General features: G+C 38.3%; 1 protein-coding gene across 3 annotated transcripts in view; it reads right to left on the bottom strand.

Moving 5' to 3' along the window:
• FER (tyrosine-protein kinase Fer) overlaps positions 1-24540 on the bottom strand; it is a 63242-nt gene that overhangs the window by 8467 nt on the left and 30235 nt on the right. For all 3 annotated transcript variants that reach the window (XM_069501336.1, XM_034972490.2, XM_034972491.2), the window contains exons 3-4: positions 4432-4528; positions 260-461 (exon numbers count right to left, since the gene is read on the bottom strand). In XM_069501336.1, the coding sequence (XP_069357437.1) occupies positions 260-461; positions 4432-4528 (299 nt within the window). The remainder of the gene's footprint in view (positions 1-259; positions 462-4431; positions 4529-24540) is intronic.

Here is a 24540-nt window from a genome sequence, read left to right on the forward strand (position 1 = left end):
GTTTTTGGCACAACCCGGGACCATATGATTCACAGCTGAATAAAAAGAGAGAGTAATGGGTAGTTAAATGAGAAGATAGGTATATGTGCAATGAGCAACCAAAGGTATGCTTCGGCATAATTTGCGCGAAAATTTCTTATCAGAAAATCCTATAAGTATCTACCTAACTTTTTGGTACAACCCAGGGACCTCATGATCTGCAACCGGATAAAAAGAGAGAGAGAGTAATGAGTAGTAAAATAAGAAAGTACTAGGTTACCATGAAGAAGCAGTAGCTTCACCCTGTCTCCGCTGCTGGTCCAACAGCGCCGGCAGCGAGGCTGTGCGCAGCGCGCGCTCGCACTCCGTCGCCTCGGCCAACAGCAGCACATACTCATTATGAGCTCTGTGCAATCGACGGCATGCTTTGCCATACTTGTCGCGGGTTTCGTCCAGCTTGCGACCGCCTCTGCTGGTTGGGCCTGTAAGAAAGACAGAAACAAAACAATTTAATTCCATTACTTAGTAGTTAGTAGGTAGCTAATGATAAGTTAACAGAATTTGGGGCAGGAGTCATGACTATGCAAAATGGCAAACGCTGAACCTATTGAGATGTTTTACTCAGGAAACTAAGCTGACGATTTTGACTTGATAGAACATAAAATACATATGCGTCTTGGCTAAAAAGAAAGGATAGAAATTGGGCAGATTTATTTTTCTTCAGAGAAGACTGATTGCCAGATTTATCAAATTTCTTGGATGGATTTTTCAGGAAAGGAGTTGGAAGTCGTTTCTATAGGTAAATACGCAAATATTCATGTTTTGTAGTGTGACTTGAAGAAGGCGATCAGAGTCACAGAACAATCAGCTGATTGTATCGGAGTCTGTAGTCATACAGTAAATTATTCTGATAGTCTGGCACGCTGCGCTGATCTGGTTTTCCCTGAAACGAACTGCACGAAGAAGGTAATTTTATATCGATCGACTCATCCATCTCGTAACTCGCAAAGTGTTACTACTTAAATGAGGAACCAAATTAGAACAAGAGATTAGTCACATACATGACCTAATAACTGCAACGGTCCTAACGGTAAGTAAATGTTAAAAGTCGTTAGTTATACTTTTTCCATAATTGCGTAAACGTTATAAACATTATAAAGTGGCGTATGAACGGCATCAGAGTGCAATGACACCAAAAATCATTGATGAAACAGCTCTCGCACGCAATTTGTATGAATGCATTTAAGTCGCATTATGTATCGTGACCATACGTCCAGCTTCTATAAAGACTGACCTACGTTGAGATGTCGTACCTAGGTTTTATTGGCCCAAAAGATTTGGAGGGGACAATGAAAATAAATCAAATGTCCGACTTTATAGTGTCCCCGGAAAACCATGGACACTACATCATATGATGAGCGGGCGGGTCTGATATCACCACTAATGTGTTGTCAGCTTTTCAAAAATTTGTTGATCCGCCCCTTGAATATCCCCTCCATGTTTAAATCTAGTGGGACCGAAAGGATTTGGTTCCACGTTTGCATGTGCGTAGAAAAAAGATCTGGCACAACCGGTGTTCGAAGTGCACCAGACGCCTAGGTGGTGAGGGTGAATTTGCTTACGTATTTATACACTTTACAGTAATATTTTATAGTTACGGTGTGCTGCAAGTTGCAACTTCCGCACAAAATCTTGCGCATCGATTGACTAATCCAGGTGCTTTTCGATTGTCAGCGTGCCTGATCTGAGAGCATCACAAATAATAGTGTTCTCTTCTTCATCTTTTTAAATTGTATGACTCCGATCGTCTTCTACCACGTCATCTTTATGTAATAACTAGCTCGCGACTTCGTCCACGTGGACTACACAAATTTCGAACCCCTATTTTACCCCCTTAGGGTTTTAATTTTCAAAACTCCTTTCTTAGCGGATTAGCCTTTTTTTATAATAGCTATCTGAATCCAAATTTCAGCCCGATACGTCCAGTAGTTTGAGCTGTACATTGATACATCAATCAGTCAGTCAGTCAGTCAGTCACCTTTTCCTTTTATATATTTAGATATTATTTCTCAAAATCAAAACTGCCTCATTTAGTTGAGTGTCCCATTATAAGTCTAAAAAATATGGTCACGCAAATCACGGAGCATGGACGTGCACACTAATCTGACCTGTACGTGAAATGGGAAGTGTTTAAAATAGCGTAAATAACTGCACGTTTAATGTAGCTCCTTGAGTTTGCATCGTACTGATAAATAGGTCTGCTTTTGCGAAATTACGCTGGCGCCAGTTAAGCTGTGGCGGGCGGTTAGGTCTGCTCGATATCGCTCGAGTACACCGATTAGTCGATTTGTGGGCAATTTTGCGTGCGTTCGATTTTGGTTTAAGGCCCGCAACACACATGCTTGTAGCTCGTCTCACAAGGTTGCTAGAACTAATAAATTAAGCTAGAAGTAGAAATTTTACCAATTAACGCCAGATCGCAATCCAATTGATTTTTCCTAACAAGGGAAGAGCTTTGTCGCCTTTTTTCAGCTGGTTTTCGCCTTTTTCGACTGGAACCTCGTGATGCGTATCTACTTTCTATAAAATGGCAAGGCATCGTCTTTACCTTGCATGCCAGTGTCCATAAGAGGTGCTAACTTACTAGTTACTAGCTTTTTTGGCATGACATGATAATATGTAAGTACCAATGTATGAAGGCCTAAACAATTTGCGAACTTCTGACTTACTCAAAGTTAGTAGCAGAACCATGTTTTTATGCGGGCTAGAAGCATTTTTATCGAAACTGGATCCCCATACAGAAACAGGTAAGTATAGCTTTCTTGAGCAAAGAATCATTCGACGTTGTGAGAGCGTTGATAAGCACAGTATAAGGAAACAGTAGTCAGACGCCTTTGATCTCGTGGTATTACTATGGAGATCCTGGGTCGCTCGTTACCGGTTACCGCACGATTGCACTGTAGACGGCTTTGTCGAACTTCTGTGCTTCTACTAGGTATAATAATATATGTACCATGATTACTCTGTACCTACCATTAAGTCCGAATTTGCTTGAGTGGACCTCAAAACGTCGAACATGTTAGTCCGCGACAGGTTGAGATGACAATCGGGGTATGAGGCGGGGGGACGCCCCGCACACCTGTACCTCGCCCGCACCGTATTAGCACAGCGGCTGTGCGGGTGTACGGGGCGTTACCTCTCCGATTGCCATCTCGATCTGTCACGTACTTTAGGTACGCACGTGGAGAGATAGCATAACATAACAATAGGTACGCGGCAGAAAGTAATGTACATCGGCCTTTAATGACATTTCGGCTTTGTAGAGCGTTCTCTGTCACTCATAACTATGTGACGTTTTATCGGTCTCAATGACAGGGACAACGCTCTACAAATCTGCTATCTCCTTCTAAATGTCGATGTACATTACTTTCTGCGGCGTACCGTATAAACATTTTCGTCAGAAGGCAATTCTGTAGACTTATTAGCACCTGGGTGTTGGCGTCAGACTCCGGCGCAGTTAGAACAATTGGCCGGCAATCAGTGTGGGTTGTAACATGTAACATGTAACGTGTTTACTAACGGACATAATGGAAATGAGTTATGAGTTCTGTGAGTAGGCTAATGGATTGAACGAGAGAGAAATGGTATTTAAACGTCAATTGTGAAGGCTAAGCACCTGACTGATTGCATTTGATAGAGCAGCAGGCCTACCTATCTACATATTTACTCTATCAAATTAAAGTGCAATCAGTACCCTTATCAGTACCCTTATTATAAATGCATAAGTGTGTTTTTGTTGGTTTATTGGTTTGTCCTTCAATCACGTAACGATGCAGCGGATTGACGTGATTTTGCATGGGTATAGATAAAGACCTGGAGAGTGACATAGGCTACTTTTTATCCCGGAAAATCATAGAGTTCCCACGGGATTTTTTAAAACCTAAGTCCACGCGGACGAAGTCGCGGGCATCAGCTAGTCAGCTAGTTTGTAATATTTCTACCTACTACCTATCTGATTTCTAGTTATTTATGGTTTAAAAATAAATAAAACCGGTCAAGTGCTTGGTTTTTATTATTGGGGCAATAGAAATACTGAATACACACTGAAAATTTCGACTCCCTGCCGGGCGGTTCATGAGATACAGCCCGTTGACAGACAGACTGACGGACAGCCGACAGGCAGCAGAGGCTTATTAATAGGGTCCCGTTTGGCACCCTTTGGTTGAATTACGGTGAGAACTTGAGGAGTAACTAACACGAAATTGGTATAATCCGCGACAGGTTGAGATGACAATCGGGGCACGAGGCGTGGGGACGCCAACACCCGCACATCATCTGCCCTCGCCTGCACCGGGTTAGCGCGGGGGCTGTGCGGAGTTTGCGGGGTGTTCCCTCCCCGATTGCAATCTCGACCTGTCGCGTACAGTAATTATATTAGAAACGTGGACTTACATTTAAGATAGTTTTCTTCGAACTTCGCCCTCATCTGCTTGTAGGACTCAAGACACTTCTGGTACTCGCTCTGCTTCCTTTGCACCTCCTCCGAGAGCTGCCGACAAAGACATAAATCTGAGTCAAATAAGGAATTAAACACACGGGCATTGGGCACCTATAGACATACAAGATCATGTACTTTTAATTTACATGGCGGCCATTTTGAGGTTTTTATTATTTGTTGTCAATTCGGCACACACATTCTGTGAAAATTTTAACCCTCTACCTATTACGGTTGATAAAACACAGCCCGCTGACAGATAGACGGACAGACGGATGGATAGCGGAGGCTTAGTAATACCCGTTGGCACCCTTCGGCACCAATCCTAAAAAGCGTAGTCGCAATTATTGTGGCTGCAGGACTGCAGATCTATAAGTCTACAATTTCTGGCGTAAAAAAACTATTTAACAAAAATAAATACAATATTCACTAAACGTTCCTGTTGTTTATGGATTCATAAAATGAAATACACAAACAAACATTCATCAACAACGGTAACATTTATCTTTACATATCCAATAAATCAACAAACACATTCATAAAACAAATGTGAAAATATACACATGAGTGTGAAAAGATTTAATAACGATTTAATGGTCACAAGATGTTAATGTTGAGAGCTACTTGATATTTAAGTTGTTATTATTTTTGACCGCCTTTTTTAACCAAGCGGCAAGAGCAATAATTAAGAAAGTGATTTACATTGAGAACTAATGATTTGACACCAATGTGCGACAAACTTAAAAAGCGGTGACAAATATTCTGCTGAAAAAAACTACAGAGTTCTCAAACCACGGCCGGCCCGCTACTAAGCACAGGTATCCTATTAGAATGAGAAAGGTTTAGGCCATAGCAAACCACCCTGGCAAAGTGCAGATGCAGGTTTCCTCGCGATGTTTTCCTTCACCGTTAAAGCAAGTGATATTAAATTGCTTACAACGCACATAATTCCGAAATATTTGAGGTGCGTACCCAAATACGAGCCCCCAAAGCTGTCCTTAACACAACCACTAGGCTGTCACGTATCTATCTATTATGGGAAGAACAATTATCATTGCTACATAGTGTATAAATTAAAAAATGTAAATCGCTCCCATCATATGGAATATATCCCACCACATTTTTGCTCCATCATCAGACCACTGGGTCACTGTCTGAATGCCAACTACTCGTACCTACACGTCGAGACCAAACAACACAGATCTGCAGTAAGTTGCCAAGGAGTTGGATAGTCCGAGAACTGTCTTCGTTACGGAGCCAGATCAAGCCTTAAGGTTGCCAAATTATTTTAGTGACCTATTGTAGGGTCTACCAACGCTGTGCTTTCCGGTGCGAGGTTGCCATTCTCTGGTATATAGTGTGTTATCTATGAATCTAACACCTTGGGAGTTGGGACCCTAACGTCTATCGGTTCTTCGAAATATATGCTTCTTCCATGGCCACTTTAGCTTCGCAACGCGTTGGGCTAAGTTAATGTCGGGTTACACTGGCTTTTCTACGGATTTCATCATTTCTGATTTGATCACGTAGAGAATTTCTGAGCATAACGCGAGGCTTGGCTCCCCTCCCCTACAGATATTTTAATACCTATTATAAATATATGCAAAAATAGCATGGCATACAAAATTCGCAATAAAACTACTGTGCATAATAATTAGAGTAACACGATATCAATCTTTTCACGGAAGACATCGTTGGCGGGTTTATAAATCGTTTTGACAAACAGTTCGTTATAGGTGTAATTTACTTGTACGAGTTGCACCTACCTGCTACATTTTTAAGTTATATTAACTTAGAGAGTATAGAATATAGAATAATATTAGCTTATCCCGGCGACTTTGCGGACGTGGACTACACTAAAACCCCTATTTTACCCCCTTAGAATTTTCAAATATCATTTCTTAATTGTCCAAATTTCAGCCCGATCCATCCAGTAGTTTGAGCTGTGCGTTGATAGATCAGTCAGTCAGTCACCTTTTCGTGTTATAACGGAGTTAGGAAGGAGTTGTAATCCAACTCACGTACAGTACCTACCTACTACCTATACCACTTAGGTCTTAGGCGTTCATTAAATTATTACATACAGACACCTCAAACCGAATAAGTTTTTAAGCCTATATTTATGAAAAAGAGGGGTTTTTCTTATCCTCATCTCTCATCGACATCTCAGTCTCATCGACATCGTTCCACTTTTCCGCTGTAAATTACATTGCAAGTCATGTACTGTACCTATAACATTACCACAGAAGCTATATATTATCACCATGAAAGTTTCTCACGGCATCTGGAGCGGGCTAATAACTCAATAAAGATCAATAATAATTAACTAAGTAGGTACCTATACTAGTAGCAGTTAATCCATATTAGGTATCCATACTAATATTATAAATCCGATCTGTTTGTCTGTCTGTCTGCTAGACTTACACAGCCCATCTGTTCAACCGATTTTGACGAAATTTAGTATAGCGATATACCTACTTTTTATCCCGGAAAATCAAAGAGTTCCCACGGGATTTTTAAAAACCAAAATCCACGCGGACGAAGTGGTAGCTAATAAACAAATACATAAAATTATATAGATTACATTTCCGGATTTATAAGTAATACCTATTAAAATTGCGAGCTACTAGGAAAGGTAGATAGTAGATTATCCAAATATCTAATTACCCTCTAACAAATAAACCTGGAATAGCGGTGGAATAGTTATACTCTGTTTTGTCTTTCTCTGTCATCAGTAATTTGACATTTGAAGGAAAAAGACAAAACAGAGTATTACTATTCCACCGCTATTCCAGATTTATTTGTTAGAGGGTTAGTATATTGGTCCTTATTTTTAACTTACCTCACCCTACTTTTACTTAGGAATTAGTACTTATATGTAAATAAAATATTCCATACAATTATTTAATAATAAAATATAATGAATATAATATAGCAATCACTGACTGACAGCCTTCCGTGAAACCGGAAATATTTGGCATACATTCCCAAGCTCTGCGCTTGCGTCACCAATAACGATTGTCGACTCGTCATGACTGCCGCGTCTATGTATTAATTAGATACCTGCCCATCTATTTAATATTATTTTTCGGTATCTTTTACTCACACGCCTGTGTGCTAAATAAATACATATAAAAACCAAAACACCTATTTAGATAGGTACTCATCTACATTTAAAACAACTAAACTTAAAAATAAAACTTGTATCTATTTTACGAGTTAAAAAGTGATCATATAAGGGTTCCGTTTTTCCTTTTGAGGTACGGAACTCTAAAAACATGGCAAGCTATCTCTGTAGGTACCAAAGTTCAATAAAATCGGGCGGAAAATAATTCAGACGGGCCATAAAAATCTAACAGACAGATAGACAAACACACTTTCGCATTTATAATATTAGTATGGCGAAGAGTATGGATTTATGTCTCAACTCAACTCTCAACTTATTCCATTATTGAACTCGGGCACAAAGCTATGGATTCCTTGGAGAACATAGAATATTTTTATCTCGTAAACGTAAAAGTTACCCTGGTTCTAAATTAGGTACCTATGTGACCTCCTCATTTTTGATTTGACAATATAGACAAACTGCGAGCATGAATGAGTACCCATATCATAAATGCGAAATGATGTTTGTTTGTTGGTTTATTGGTTTGTTGTTTTGTCCTTCAATCACGTCGCAACGGACCAACGGATTGACGTGATTTTTTGAATGTTTATAGTTGAAGACGCGGAGAGTGACATAGGCTACTTTTTATCCAATGGGATTTTCAAACCCTAAATCTACGCAGACGAAGTCGCGGGCATCAGCTAGTAGTAATATATCTCTACAGCCACCGCCATCAACAAAGTAAACAAGCTAAACTGACCTGTAGCTAAACAAAATAGTAACAATAATAGTAATACAGCCAATGCTGGTCACTGGTTAGTACAATGTAATATACCGTTATTTTTAAACCGATACACCGAATCCATTCGCACGTGACTTGCACGCAATCACATAATGGCCATCATGAGTACAACGCGGTTGTATTGTAAATGTATATTCACTATTAGCTGTTTCACGGCTGATGGGCACTGTGACTATAGGTAGACCAGAATCTCATAAAATGAAATTCCAAATTTAGCAACACTGTACTCCGCGAACACTCCATGTACACTCTGTGGTGAATATTAATAATTCACCACAATATTCATCACAGTCTCAGAATAAGGACTATTAGAAGTAGCCCTATTGTGACACTTACTGTTAGAACGAGATAGCTAAATTTAAGCTCTTATTAGAACGTGACAAAATGATTATGTTTTGTCCTTATCACCGTGGCCAGTTTTTTTTGTTTGTACGTGAGACTTTGGCAAACAACGCGAAATAAGGTTATGTTGACTCAAGTATTTTAAAGAATTGTTGTGTTGTTTTTTGTTTTTCAAGTTATTGTGCAATGGTGGGTTGCAATAGGCTACAATAGCCGAAGCGAAGGTAAAATAGACGGAATAACAGTTCACAAGTAAGTACCTCTGCTTGAGCGAGAGGGACTGAGGGGGCCACGCTAGTTGCATATCTGGACATATCTGCGATCACAGTGCACTATGTACACAGGATGCTCACAGAGTACAGCGCTGCTAACTCCGGAATCCTATTTCAATATTTTTCATGGGATTCTGGTCCACCTATAGGACTGAATAGAAAAAAGAGCTGGTGACTCTTACTTTTTAGGTACCTACTCTACATATATATATTGTATGCACAGGATGATATCACAAAGCGAGAACAAAAAATTTACTAAGTAGTACAACAGAAGGTATACTTAGATATTTTTAGAATAACTCACTGTTATGAAAAAATGCATCCTTAATAATAAAAAAATTATAATTATAATAATATTATGTAAAAAAAATATATTCAGGTAGGTATATTTTACCTATAAAGCATTAATGTAAAAGGAACGTTCTTAACAATGAGAGGTCATGTTTCATTAAATCATTTGTTGTGTCAAACAAAAAATATTTTCTCAATAATTTACTAACAAGACGATTTTGAGGCAATTGTGGACCCATCACAATCGTAAGATATTAAGTATTCACTTTGTCTCAATCATGGTAAAAGTAAAATTACAAAAAGAATTACCTACGTAACACACACAGTACCCACCAGTCGTGAAAAATAATAAAATAATAGTCACATTGACACTACCATACCAGAAAGTGAAGACGATAAAAAATATCAAGTGTATAGAAAACATTCGATGAACAACACTTTTTACGACAATGCAAAACGACTAATCACGCGAAAGCGGTCGATCATTTTATTTTAACTGCTTCGATTCTAAGAAAATTCTAATCAACTTAACTTACAACCGATTCTCTTGTACACAATCTCTAAACTACAATTACAGCTTTTAATGTACCTAAGTATTTCATATTGCTCCCTGCAGAAAAGGCTAGCACTAGATCAAGACCTGTATGAAATACTTACATACATTATATTTACATAGTTCCTTAGTTAACTTAAAACTTAAAAGGTAAACAAGTAAGTAGGTAAAGCTGAAATGCGTAAGAGGCGCATAATACGCGGCCCATACTTACCGCGAACTGATAATGAAAATCATGATACGCATGAAAAACCCTAACTCCAGAAAGTCTAAAGTGCCGGGCTATTCGCGTCGCTTACGCGTTTCTCTGAGAAGGTTTTTGGAATTTATTTACCTTTTAAGCAAACTAAGTAAAACTAAAGAATATACATAGGTAGGTACTATACCTATATATCGAAACAAATTTTTCTCACAAGCATAATCCAGATTGAAAAACTAACTTCTTATTTTGGTTTCCAGAAAATCGTCTACCTACTGTTTTTCTGGAAACCGGACAGGTTTAAGCAAGTGAGTATTATTTTTCCATATCGAGATACAGTGAGGGTGCATTTATTTTATTAAATAAACACAATAACATTATAATTTATAAGTACTTAAATGAGTTGAAAAGAGAAAGTTAATGTTGGTGCAAATTCGCAAAGGTATTGTGCAAGCTACCTAGAAACCTGTCAAACAACACCCAGATTGAGATTAAAATAAATGTAAGTAGGTACCTACCTACCTGCCTGCCTACCATTATATCTACTGACTTGAACGACTTAGCACCACTAACTGCTCGATAGAATTTCTAAATTGATCAGTTAAGATGATGATTGTCTAAAAGTAGATTAATTTAGTCCTGAATAGGTGGGTAAGTAATAAGTACTTATTAGCTCAGCGGATGATGGAGAAAGACATGCTCTGAGTTTCTCAACCTGATCAAATCAGCATTCAGAAATAACCAAATCCGTAAAAGAGCACAGAGTTTACCCTTGTTGCAAAGATAAAGTTTCAATAGGTAGAAAAAACTGATAGATTTTGGAGTCCCAAGACCCTAGAAATAGATGATATCAAACTGTTTGACAGGGAGCCGCTGGATCCAGGCGGTACAAGACCAATCGCGGCATTTGGAAGTCCCTACAAGAGACCAATGTCCAGCAGTGGACGTCTATCACAACTCATTAGCTCCTATTCTATTGGTATGTGTGTCAACATTATTTCAAAGGATAGCTCAAACTACAGACCTCCAAAATAATAGTAAATTTATTGTAAATGTTTTTGGTACAAATAAATTAAATTAAATTAATTGCTGAAATCCTACAGAAGAATCTATAGATCCTACAGGAGAATTATGCCGCCTTCTTAACCCATCGATACATCGAGAAAAACACTATTCAAAAATGTAAAGGAAACCTAAAATGCGTTGAAATGAAAACAAACAACATAAAACTAACGGTATTTTTTACTGTTTCCTTGAACGAAGTTGGTTTGTTTACACAAAATTATTGTTATCATTTTGTTTTGATCGTAAAACATACCAATTGTAGGTACCGAACTAAATAAATTTTATTAAGACGTTTATAACATGTGCCTAGCCACTAAAATACCACAGAATAATATAATAGTACGTACTCTTAAACCTTATTAGGTACTCGTAGGTAATCTATATATATAAAAGGAAAAGGTGACTGACTGACTGACTGACTGAATGACTGACTGACTGACTGACTGATCTATCAACGCACAGCTCAAACTACTGGACGGATCGGGCTGAAATTTGGCATGCAGATAGCTATTATGACGAAGGCATCCGCTAAGACAGGATTTTTGAAAATTCAACTCCTAAGGGGGTGAAATAGGGTTTTGAAATTTTGTAGTCCACGCGGACGAAGTCGCGAGCATAAGCCATCTATATATATAAAAGGAAAAGGTGACTGACTGACTGACTGACTGAATGACTGACTGACTGATCTATCAACGCACAGCTCAAACTACCGGACGGATCGGGCTGAAATTTGGCATGCAGATAGCTATTATGGCGAAGGCATCCGCTAAGACAGGATTTTTGAAAATTCAACTCCTAAGGGGGTGAAATAGGGTTTTGAAATTTTGTAGTCCACGCCGACGAAGTCGCGAGCATAAGCTAGTTACTAATAAAAGGTACCTTCCTAAAGGCAACAACACAGACATGTACATTTTTATCTTTCCTAAACTTTGCCTGTTTCTTACTATAGCTATAATTTGATAACTTTAATATTCAATATTGAATAAGATGTATAGATTAGATACGGATTAGCTTACAATAACAACGCAAGATAAGTTAGTCCTACTTCGCTTGCTATGACATCATTATCTACGTATCGTATAGGTATTACTTACTACTTAATGGTAATTATATTGTTATTTTGATGAAATATGCCTACCCAAATAGGCTCTGACTTCATAGCGACCTAAATACTTGTCAATAGACGTAACATCATCATAAAAACGCGTCATCTTGCGCTTCATAGCATGCATGATCTCTTGATATTTATTCACTTAGGTACAATCAATCAGTATTTTATTTATTTTTATGGTAGCAACTAGGTAGGATTAACGCAATAACACAATGAAGTATTGTGGTTTACAAGCAAAATATATAGATCTGTGCAATCACGATGGCCCTCGAGAGGACGATGCCCTTATCATCATGATCAACCCATCGCCGGCTCACTACAGAGCACGGGTCTCCTCTCAGAGTGAGAAGGGTTTGGCCATAGTCTACCACGCTGGCCATGTGCGGATTGGTAGACTTCACATACCTTTGAGAACATTATGGAGAACTCTCAGGCTTGCAGGTTTCCTCACGATGTTTTCCTTCACCGTTAAAGCAAGTGATATTAAATTACTTAAAACGCACATAACTCCGAAAAGTTAGAGGTGCGTGCCGCAGATCGAACCCCCGACCTCCGATTAGAAGGCGTACGTCCTAACTTACTAGGCTATCACAGATGCCCTTATAAATCTTTGTATATCTACAATAGGATTTTTGAAAATTCAACCCCTCACGGGGTAAAACAGGAGTTTGAAATTTGCGTAGTCCACGCGGACGAAGTCGCCAACATAAGCTAGTAATATATAAAATGATTTGCTTTAATAGATGATAATTAGCTGTCTTATAAACTACAAGCAGGCCAGGATTGTAGACATCCCTATGTAAAAGTACATGGTAACATACTCGTAGCTCGCTACCTGCCAGAGAAAGCGCTTTTCTAAGAAAACCCGTCAAATCACAACGACCGGCCACTTTGTGCCGAGTAGGTACATCACAAAGCATATAGAGAGAGAGCCAGTGCGTGCCAGACCTTCCTTGTTTTATAATTTTTTTAAAGTTTCTCTGCGTATTGCCCCCAACACTGAGAGGAACGTTTGTTTGGATCATGGTGGCTTTGGGAGATAACAGGTATACCTACATGTGTAAAAATTTAAAAAATGCTACATTGTTTTATGTTCTTTTTTTTCTGTTTTCTTCGAAGTGGTATTAGAAATCACTTCATGCATTGCCAGACACACAGTGTCGTGGGAACCCCCGCCAGAAATTTATTATACTTAATTTTGCCACCATACTAATAATTAAGGAAGTAGGAACACGAAAATATAAACTAATTACTTCTAAGTATCAAATCATAATAGTATACTAATGGACATACGAATTCGACATTGAATTACAATTTTTCTCACGTTTTTCATATAAAATTAATAATAAAAGTAATTAAAATTCATTAACATGGAATATATGGAATACTTATTCGAAGAAAAACCACTAGGTACGCGGCGGATATCGGTTAACATAGTCCGAGGAAAAAACCGACCAAGTGTGAGTCGGACTCACACACGAAAGGTTCCGTACTATCGTACAAGATTATGGTCTAAAAAAAATTGCATGGCGGCCATTTTGAAATTTTTATTATTGATTGTTGTTGTAGTGGCAATAGAAATATGTACATTATCTGTGAAAATTTCAACTATCTCCTATTACGGTTCATGAGATACAGCCCGCTGGCAGACAAACGGACGGACAGACGGACAGACATGACAGCGGGGACTTAGTAATAGGGTCCCTTTTCCACCATCGAGTACGGAACCCTAGAAATTATCATGACAGTTAGTACAAGAATGCCGATCATTTGTGGCGGGTGGCGAGCTTGCACGTTTCATAAGTAACATTTTAATTGATGACGGCCTGAGTCCAGCGTTTGAGTCATGGTTGTAACTTGTATGCAGGAGTTACTGCCCAGTGCCCAGTCTATCGGCACTTTTGGGACTGTCCTCGGTATTCCTAATTCCACCCCTTAAATTAGTTTTTGAATTATCCTGCAAAATGTCGAAAAAATACGACTGTAGTACGGAACCCTCATTGCGCGAGCCTGACTCGCACTTGGCCGGTTTTTTTAATTCATAGACTAGCGCTTGGCTGCAATCAGACCTGTTGGCAAGAGAAGATGCAGCCTAAGATGGAGCGCGCTTGCCTAGAAGATGCCTCTGTGGCAAGGAACGGGGGATACTGATAAGATAAGATGCCGGAAAGGTGTTCCACTACTATAGAAACACTAAGAAATAGTGTTGCTTATTCCTCAATAACAAATCTACAAGTTTTTAACTCGTGCAGTCTTGCAACCGGGATCATTGTGAAAAGAATACCTACTATTGAAACTTAAATTTTAATTTTAAAACTTTGGGGTACAAAACCGAATCAGCACTAAATGTCTCCTAAAAGCGCAATTGCTGGAGTCCCTATTGGGGTAATTATGAATTCACAGAGTACATAGTACGACGGGATACGCCCTGGGCAAGTGACGTGATAGTATTTAAAATTCTTCATGTGATGTGTCTGATCCCTAGAACCGTAGCGTTAGTGTACTTTGTTGCTACGAGTAAGTCCATTATTATACCATCCCACATTATTCCTGACATTTGAGCCCTCTTTGCTAAGGGTGAATCCAGATCGAAGTTATTTGATAAAGGAATTTATGTTGAAGAATTTTGCTAACAGTTAATTCTGGAGTGGTATTCAAGCTTCTTCCCAGTTCCTTTTCGAAGGGTGAAGCGAGGTTATTTGAAAAATAGGAAAATAGGAATCTGCTAGGAGTAGAATTCTGGAGTAGGTATACCGTATACACTATGTAATCTTTAAGCTCATTCTGGAGTAGTATATACGTTATCCAAGCTTCTCTCTCCCATTAATGAGGTCAGCTTACAATTCTCTCCTAGAAAGGAATAATGAGTTGTTACGTTTAATAACAGAATACAACCTATATCCTTTAAAACTTTTTATTATCCTGGACAGAATTGTTAGAAAAAGTTGGTACAAATTACAATGAATGCCATACAAATTGACATAGATCACTCTACTCGGTGATTGCCTCTCATGGAACTTATAGAAAATTTGAAATGGAGTGGCAACTTGTCCTGATAAACATGGAACCATGAGCGAACTCATCGGAAAAAAATGCATGCTTCTCCCTCCTATGTAAATAAGGCACCCCTCTTGTATGTAAGGCAGTAAAACAGAACGTGTTTTTACGACGTTGATGGAACTAAAGTGTGAATGAACAGAATAGCCGATTGCAAGGTGTGGTCGGCTGCTTTCACCGGTGACTATGAGACATGCTTGTGTCGCAATACCGTACGACAAGCTTACGTTGGTCCATAGTAATACTAATAGGTAATGTCCTTCCGACTGAATTGCGGCTACACGCGGCGGTCAATCTCCGTAGAGATTAGCAAACTGCGCGGGAGATAATATGGTACTTATAGCACAAGTGGTGCACTCTCTACTCCTTCACTATCATAGCCCGATGGGACACGGATGACAGATGGGAGCGAGAGATCGGGTGCAGTACCGACGGCGACGGCTTTACGTGCTCTCCGAGACACGGGGGTGGAACACCGCCAACTTCCTAACTCTAAAGAAATTTAATTAGGTACAGGTTCCCAGATTTATTAAGGTCAGTTTTTTATAAAGGTTTTTATTAAGTTAATCCCCTCACAAAACTGCGGTATGACGTCAAAATGTCATTTCAACGAAACTTGAATGAAACTTTTTCCTCAACAAGTCAGTAAGTTATGAGGCAAATTTTCCTCTTAAAGCTTGCTTAAAACTCATTCACTAGCTGCACTCGCCAGCGGCGGCCCTTCCCACGGTTCGGAAATGTGCCAATTAGATGCACTCCGCCTATAATAACCTGATATAAACTCACAATCTAATAAAGACCGAGCAAAAAGTTCACCGCTTACGTCACAACTGGTTTATTTTTAACTGCAGTCTGCGCGCGATTTTAAGAACTAGTGTTACTTTACTGATATTGTTGTTCTAGATTTTGTCTCAATCATTGCATTCGAACTGTTATTGGTTTACTCGGTTAAATTGTGCTATAATGAGAGAGATAATAATGTTATACAAGTGATAATATAACAGCTCTATAATATTGTGCATCAAGAACGAGCTTGTTGCATGGCTTTTACACAGAAAAGCGCAAAACCAATGCGGTGCGAGCGGAATATCTAGTTGATAGGTACCCGCAACTTCAATGACGTGGATTTAGGTTTTTAAAATCCCGTGGGAACTCTTTGATTGATGGATAAAAGTAGCCTATGTCACTCTCCGGGTCTTTGACTACACCCATGCAAAAAATCACGTCGATCTGTTACTGCGTTGCGACGTGATTGAAGGACAAAACAACGAACTAATAAACCAACAAACAAACACATTTTAACATTTATAATTATGGGTAGCGATATCATAAAAACCATAAGTTAATCCATATACAAAATTGAAAAAGTTTTTTAAACGAGGAAATGAACGGACAAAATAAAATAGTATGAAATTAATTACAGGACTTCTTGAGAACATAAAACCACAATTTACTGCGTCAATGCATTCAGAGAAATGATCTTCATGTACGAATAAGTATAAGTTTTGCGCATGTCATTTTGTCTATGAAGTGTATGTACGTGCAAAGCTCAGCAAGTCATAATAATTAGTCACCAAGCTTTACAAAACAAATACATTATATTGATTGAAGTTCTTTCCTTGAAGAAGGAAATAGTAACCTACCTAGCTACTCAATAAACAATTTAAAATTAATTTTACTAAAGTAACTAATAATTTTTGATATGAATTTCATAGTAAGCATTTAATTTATGTCGAATTGTTTTTTTTTTCGTTTTTTTGAACATAATATAATATAAAAAGGGGTCGATGCACCAGTTTGCGACCTCTTAATAGGCGAGTATAGATGAGTAGGTACGCGTCATAAATAGATTCAGGGTAAACTAGGTGATGGGATGCATTGGGAGTCGGGACTTTGTGATTCTTTCATCATGTATCCCAGTGTCAAATAGGCACCGAACTAAAAACTGACCTTTGCATTTAGCATATTATTTATTACTAGGTCACCATAAAATATGTATCTATTAGCAACAACGTGCGACAATGCGGCATGCTACAAATAGAAACATTTTGAAACATGGGGCAGTCTATTTTATGCCGAGATAACATCGTATTGTAGAATTGGAATATTACGGTACAACAGTCTGCCGAGGATTCTTGTTAATAAATTGTTGTATCATGCAGCCGTTTGGCATGGCACCATGTCGCACTATATGTATTGCTCTGGCATAAATGAAGCTTTAGTGCGAATTTGCTTTATGGAGAGAACTTCCATACAAAATATTATAAAGGGGCGGACCAACAAATTCCTGAAAGGCCGGCAACGCATCGGCAGTTTCTCTGGTGCTGCAAATGTTCATGGGTGGGCGGTATGACCCGTCTGCTCGTTTGCTCGCTATTTCTATAAAAAAATATCAAATGTCAATTAGTTTCTCTATACATAGGTATAGATAGTCAGTAGGGTCAATGTACCAGTTAGAAGACATTACACGTCCTGTGTGGCGTAGAAATTATTTTTAGTTTTACACCGCGTCGTGGTCAAAGAAGCATTACATAAATCACAATGGTGATGGGATGGCAGGTAGCTGTTTTGTATGTTACACAGGCAGGATATTACAAAGTAGATATTATTTCGCTTTGTTGTCGCATGTAAACACCATGTCAGGACATTGACACGGCGCGGGCGGCGCGCCGGCACGTAGTAATTTTCTAACGTAGCTTTCTTGACTTTTTATTACTTTAAAATATGCATAATCTTAGTAGGTAGCAGTTTCAACTTTCGTCACAAGAGGTTAGGGTAAGCAAGAACTTAGCATGTCTAATATAGGTATATCATCACACACGATCAACGGTCTCCTCTCAGAGTGAGAAGGGTTTTGGCCATAATCTACCACGCTGGCCATGTTGCTTGCTGGTCTAATATATTTTTTTTATTTTATTAGACAGCTAAAAATAGTTCTACAAATTGCGGATAAATGCTGGAAAGCAATATTATCTTACATACACCCTTGGGAAGGTATGAAAGGCAAACGAAATTGAGGGTGAATACAAAACCAATGATAAAACAATAATAACTAGAGTTAAAGTAAAACAGAGCAAAAAAAATAGTTTCAAAATTGAGTAGGTAGATCTGAGATTTCGGAATATAGGCGCAGGCGTCTATTGACCCAATATGCACTAAAATATATAATATGCCTATAAAACTGGTCACGTTATTACATATTTATTTAATGGTACCAATAACATTATATTGTCATACAAATCCTTTGAATACACAAATATGTACATTCACCGATTCTCAGAACAGTTGCCCTTGCTTAGCATTATCTACCGCTTTATTAACATGAAACCGCTTACTTGCTAATAAACATTTCCATTGTTTGTTATTTGCAGGTAGGTTACAAATTGCTGTTAAAAGAAATGAAGTACGGGTAAATTGAACTTTTTGCGGTAGGTACTTTGAATATATTGAGGATTCTAAACTATGGCAACCATTGAGGATTGCAACCATAGAAAACTATGATCAAGTTTAACATAATATGGGGGTAACAATTTTGACGCTTAGATCTAACCTTTTTCTTCAATTTAGAATTCTAATATGTAAGTGGGATCCACTTTTCGGTATATGTACTCTAGCCATTGTATTATTATAAGTAGGTATACTAAATATTTCCTCAAAGACTCTAGACCACTTTTCCTGGTCTTGGGCATCAAATTTTCTAAGTTCATTGGTTCTCATTATTATGCTACAATGTTCAGCTAGTACCTACTTTCTTGGACAGGGGACAAGCAATAGCTCCAGGAAAGACGATTCTCTGACATATTAAAGCTGTAACTTTGTGGTTTCCTTAGAAAATGAAGTCATTTAAAGACACTATAGACTTTAATACATAGACCGGAAACAATAAATTGAAAGGCAATCCTAATCCTAATCTATATATTTTCTATATATAAAAATGAATCGCTAAATGAGTTGCTGATTATGATGAATGTTATCCCGGAAAATCAAATAGTTCCCGCGGGATTTTGGAAAATGTAAATCCACGCGGATGAAGTCGTGGGCATCAGCTAGTCTTTTTATAAAACAAAGTTATCTCATAAAATATAATCGAGACACTCATTAAATTCCGAGAAAAGCGGAATTCAAAATCTTAAAACATATTTCTCGCGAGTAAATTCAAAGGTAACGAAAAGGTTTTACAAGAAGTATAGATATAGATACCCAAATACAGATATTTTTTATTCATATAAGCAGTGGTAACTGGTAAGTAAATGAAAGGTTTCTCAGTATCGGCGCGTGGTGCTATCAAAACGACGGTATTTGAACAGCTAAGCAAACTTTAAATGTTTGTTGTTATCACCAACCACCATCATACGGACTCTGTCTCAACACAAGCAAGTAATAAAACCTATATGTTGTTGTGCTTCGACGGGTCAGGTGAAACTGGTTGTACTATATCAAAGTGTAATGACGAAGTTGCGCCCGCGCCGGTGTAAAGAAAGGTAACCATAGGTAAACGTAAAATAATAGCATCTTTGTACGAGACGATAACACCAGCCTGAACTAGGTCGGGTTATTTGCCTTGTAACTTACACATGTATACATTCACCTTTTTAGTTTAGCCCAGTAATTTATTTAGTGCACTAATATTGTGAAATGGTATCTTTGCATTCATGACCTCCTTTGTTTAAGTATAATAGGTACCTATTATAAATTAATTATCCTTACCTAATAATAGTATACACTAGCTGCCCCGGCGAACTTCGTACTGCCTAACAGTCGATTCTTTTTCAGGATTTTTTTAAAAAAAATTCTCTCCGTAAGAACCATCCCCGTACTTCAAGGAATATTATGAAAAAAGAATTAGCAAAATCAGTTCAGCTGTTCTCGAGATTTGCGATCAGCAACGCATGCAGCAATTCATTTTTATATATAGAGATGTGACATTTCGGATGTTTGTTACTTCTTCACGCTATAATGATTGTTACCGATTTGGCTGAAAGAAATGGAGATAGCTTAAACCTCAAATTAACACATAGGTTACTTTTTATCCTGGAAAATAAAAGCACTCCGGCGGGGTTTTTAAAACCTATATCCACGCGGATGACGCCGCGGGATTCATATTAGAAAATATGTAAGTACATAGGTACTTAGAAATAATATAATAAATATTCGATTTTACTAATCTTTACCCTCTATATAAACTAATACCTAATCCTTAGGTACTCATTGTAATGTATATGCGGTTTATGATTTTGGAGGTGTCTAAATTAGGACCTTATACCTTATTTACTAGGCAGAGAGTGATAAAATAGGAAAATAATAAGTTTTATTATAAATATGGACCTAAAAACTAAACTCACAAAGTAAAAAACAAAGTCAATTAGGTATTAGTAAAGTCAACATAAAGTGAATGATAATAATTGATGTAGATGATAACTACAAGCTACTTACATCATGTAAAAGATACATTAACAAGTGTAGTATGAAGTAACCGTATTTAAAATTGGTCACGCAAGGTTCGGGCGTTCAATGAATTCGTAAGACATTACACACATTACATTAGCAGACCTTTCTCAAAGTACTTACTTGCACCCAACATAGAGCCACTTTTACTTTTTATTGATCAGTATTCAGAAAGTTTCAACTTTCCCTTACGTTGACGGGGTCCAGCTCACTGACCTCAGTTCTTTGAATTTTCTTGTCGTTTTTTTTTCTAAGAAAATTGTGAAAAGTTAATAAAGTGACAAAAATTTACTTTACTAAGTAGGTAGATATCGTCCGTTGTTTGTACACGATTTTATCAAGAGATTGAAGCTTCGATGCCCGATGGATTGGTCGAAAGGAAGATAATAAGTAGGTGCTGGAATGGTGACCTCGCACCGGAAACCGTAGCGTTGAAAGACGGACGACATCATACGAGTAGCAGGGAGACGCTGGATTCAAGCAGCGCAAGACCGTGTCGTGTGGAAGTCCCTACAAGAAACCCATGTCCAGCAGTGGACGTCTATCAGTTGATGATGAACCATCTAACGAACTTTGCCAGTTAGTATCGTCGCAGATAGCAGTAAAGTAGTATCTAATGGTAGGTATAAACAAAACGAATCGCGAAAGAGCTACACAAAATGTTTTACATCTAAACCTAACCGTTTCCATCAGCCACACGTTAGGTATATAAATAAACGACTTAACTTAAAAGTAAAAAAAAATATAACAAACCACGTTATTTGTTGGGAGTTGGGACTGAGGCGCCCGCGCCCGCGCGCCGGCCGCCTGCACCGCAGTTAGCTTCTAAACTTAGCGTCAGGTCACACTAGACACAGGTTGTCTTCAAACTTTTTGCTCTGTCGCCTCCCTGTACACGCTACGATTCGTCGCTTCGATCAATCTTAAGAACATCGTAATGATCCATCGCTTCAAAAATTCCGTACACACACGAAACGATTGGTCGTTACGATTACGCGATCATTTACTTGTTCGAAACGGAACGATAAAAACGCGCTCAAATAATTCAATATGTGCCCTATAAAACCGAAAATGAACTTCTTTTCCTTACTTATGAGGCGGTAACTTTGATTCGGCACAGAAGAAATAAGAAAACCTAGAAAAGTGTGGGTTATTGAATGACAAAAATAGAATCGTTGATCGCTAAGAGCCTTAAAGTAAATCACTATCGATCATAAAATACACTATCGGTTCGTCGTTTCGATCGGTCTGAAACGACGGATCGTAAAGATCAATCGTACCGTATATGGGGCCCTTTAAGGACACGACAGAGACAGATCGTTTTAGTAAAATAGCGCCAAACGCCACAAATACGGCGTTGAAGCTTGAAACGAATGATTTTTTGGACTCTCGTGCAGTCGTAGCTCGTAGTTCTAACAATTTCTTTTACATCATAAGTATACATTCTTCTACACATTTAGACAAATACATGCCTGTATTGTTTGGAAATCTTGGATTTTCTTTTAAATAGGTATAGATTTATTTACTAACTAGCTTCCGCGACTTCATCCGCGTGGACTAAGTACACAAAGTTCAAACCCCTATTTTACCCTGCTAACAGCGTTCAGGGGTTAATTCAATTTAACCCCTAAGGGTTGAATTTTCTAGAATCCTTACTTAGCGGATGTTCTACGTCATAATAGCTATCTTCATGGCCTTTCAGCCTGATCCGTCTAGTAGTTTGGGCTGTACGTTGATAGATCAGTCAGCCAGTCACCTTTTCCTTTTATACATTTAGAAAAAATACTACTACCAGCTGTATAGTTCTGTCTCGTCAAAAGGTCGCTGAACTTTTAACTTTTATCAAATCAATATAACGACATCATATGTGTTACTTTCTGGTATTGAAGCAAAATACTTGCTATGGCGACCTGAAATCATTAAAATGAATTAGCACTTAGCAGGAACAAGCGACCGCAAAGTTCAGTAGCCAAAAATGTCGTGTTGATAGCAATATGACGAGAGCATCATGCGATCTAGTGAGTGCACATTCATGTTTTTCCAGAAAATATTTATGTATTTTTTGTTGAACGACTTGTCGCTAATGTGATCACGAGTGTTTACAACAAATAAGTGTCTGATACACAGACACACACACGCGCAGTGTCGTGCTCGCCCGCCGGCGCAGGCGCACCACACAGCCACACAGGTTTACTCAATGAACTGTGGTCAGGGCTGGGCTTATTGCCTCGGGATTTATCGACGTTGAAACACCAGTCACAAGCATCGGCTGCTAGTGTCATGTTTATTACACGGTTTTAACTCGTTAGGTTTTTGTTTTCTTTTTTTTTTTTGTTTAATTTATATTTGAGTTCATTTGAAACATGTAGGTATTAGCACAGATAGCATCGAATGGGTGAACAACTTCTTTCTAAATGTTAATATGATAATCATGATAATGGGATAGTATAGCAAAAATATATTGGAGCCGGATATAATTACTTAGAATGCTTTGGCCGGAAATGGCAATATCTAGCAATTAGCACAATCCAAAGCTAAATTGGAAAATGATTAGATACGGCTTTGAGTTTGGAATAAAAATATTGACACTCCTGCGGCATAGACAGTTCTATTTCCGTTGGGACGAACCCAATAGAGAACTCTCAGGCAAGCCGGTTTCCTCACGATATTTTCCTTCACCGTTAAAGCAAGTGATACTTAATTACTTAAAGTTCTCCATAATGTTCTCAAGGTGGTATGAAGTTTGCTAATCCGCACTTACCCTTCCCATTCAAAGAGGAGACCTGTGGGCCAGCGATGGGTTGAAATAATGACGATGACGAGCCTAATGGGTACCTACCTATTGCGCAACTCCCAAGGGAGGCATTGAACTGGTGTGTTCTTTAGAGATCTCGGAGATTCCCAAAATATTATGTCGTGGATAAAAAATAAAAAATCCACATAATGCGATTTTTCCCTCAGGAAGTTAGACATCTTGGAACCACAGCCAAAAAAAGGGATAGAGTGAAAATTTGATAGGCAGGTTTGGATTTGACTAAAAGCTCTTGTCGTTTCTGAGGCTTGCCTAGATCAAAGGAGTGCGCTAGTGTTTCAGGCTTTCAGCTTTGAGCTACATACAATTTATATAACATATAGATTTACTTAGATAGCTACACATTTATTAATCGTTTAATATCTATTAGTAACGATAACAAACAACGTATAACAACGTCGAAAGCGTGTGCTGATTGGGAATCATTGCCAATTACATTTCGGTAGATGCGTCATGATCGTTAAATGTGGCCGCGACAAGCGATAGCAATAGACCAGCTGCGCGATTGCGGGAGAATGACTGCTACAATTTCACGATTGCAATCATCTCTGATTGGTTAACACTCGCTCTCTATTGGCTACAATGCATTGTTGCAACAAGAATCGCACCAATTCAGAGATTGTAATAATGATTGTTGCAGGTTTTAGACCGCCCTACAGTTTCATTTACGATCAGCTTGATGTCAGTCACTTATTTTAATTTATCATCCGGAGCATCATGGACCGAAATAATAAAAGATAATAAACTTACCTACTCTAGCCGAAACACGTTTGTTTGATATGCCCGCGAGGAAACGTGTTAAGATTTAAACGCAAAAAAATTTGCATTTTGATTTATAGTGTTTTTGTACAGTAATGTCTTCGACCCGTGATATCGGACCAATCTACCCCTTATCTGTTTTCGACGAAAATCTAACTCCCGAGTTAGAGTTTGCGCATTTCGACAATCTCGACGAGTTTCGTGACATTATAGAGTAACATAGACATCCCTAGCTTTAAAGGTATAGGTAAA

This window comes from Maniola hyperantus, chromosome 10 (genome assembly GCF_902806685.2).
Source record: "Maniola hyperantus chromosome 10, iAphHyp1.2, whole genome shotgun sequence".
In the NCBI taxonomy this organism is placed as follows: domain Eukaryota; kingdom Metazoa; phylum Arthropoda; class Insecta; order Lepidoptera; family Nymphalidae; genus Maniola; species Maniola hyperantus.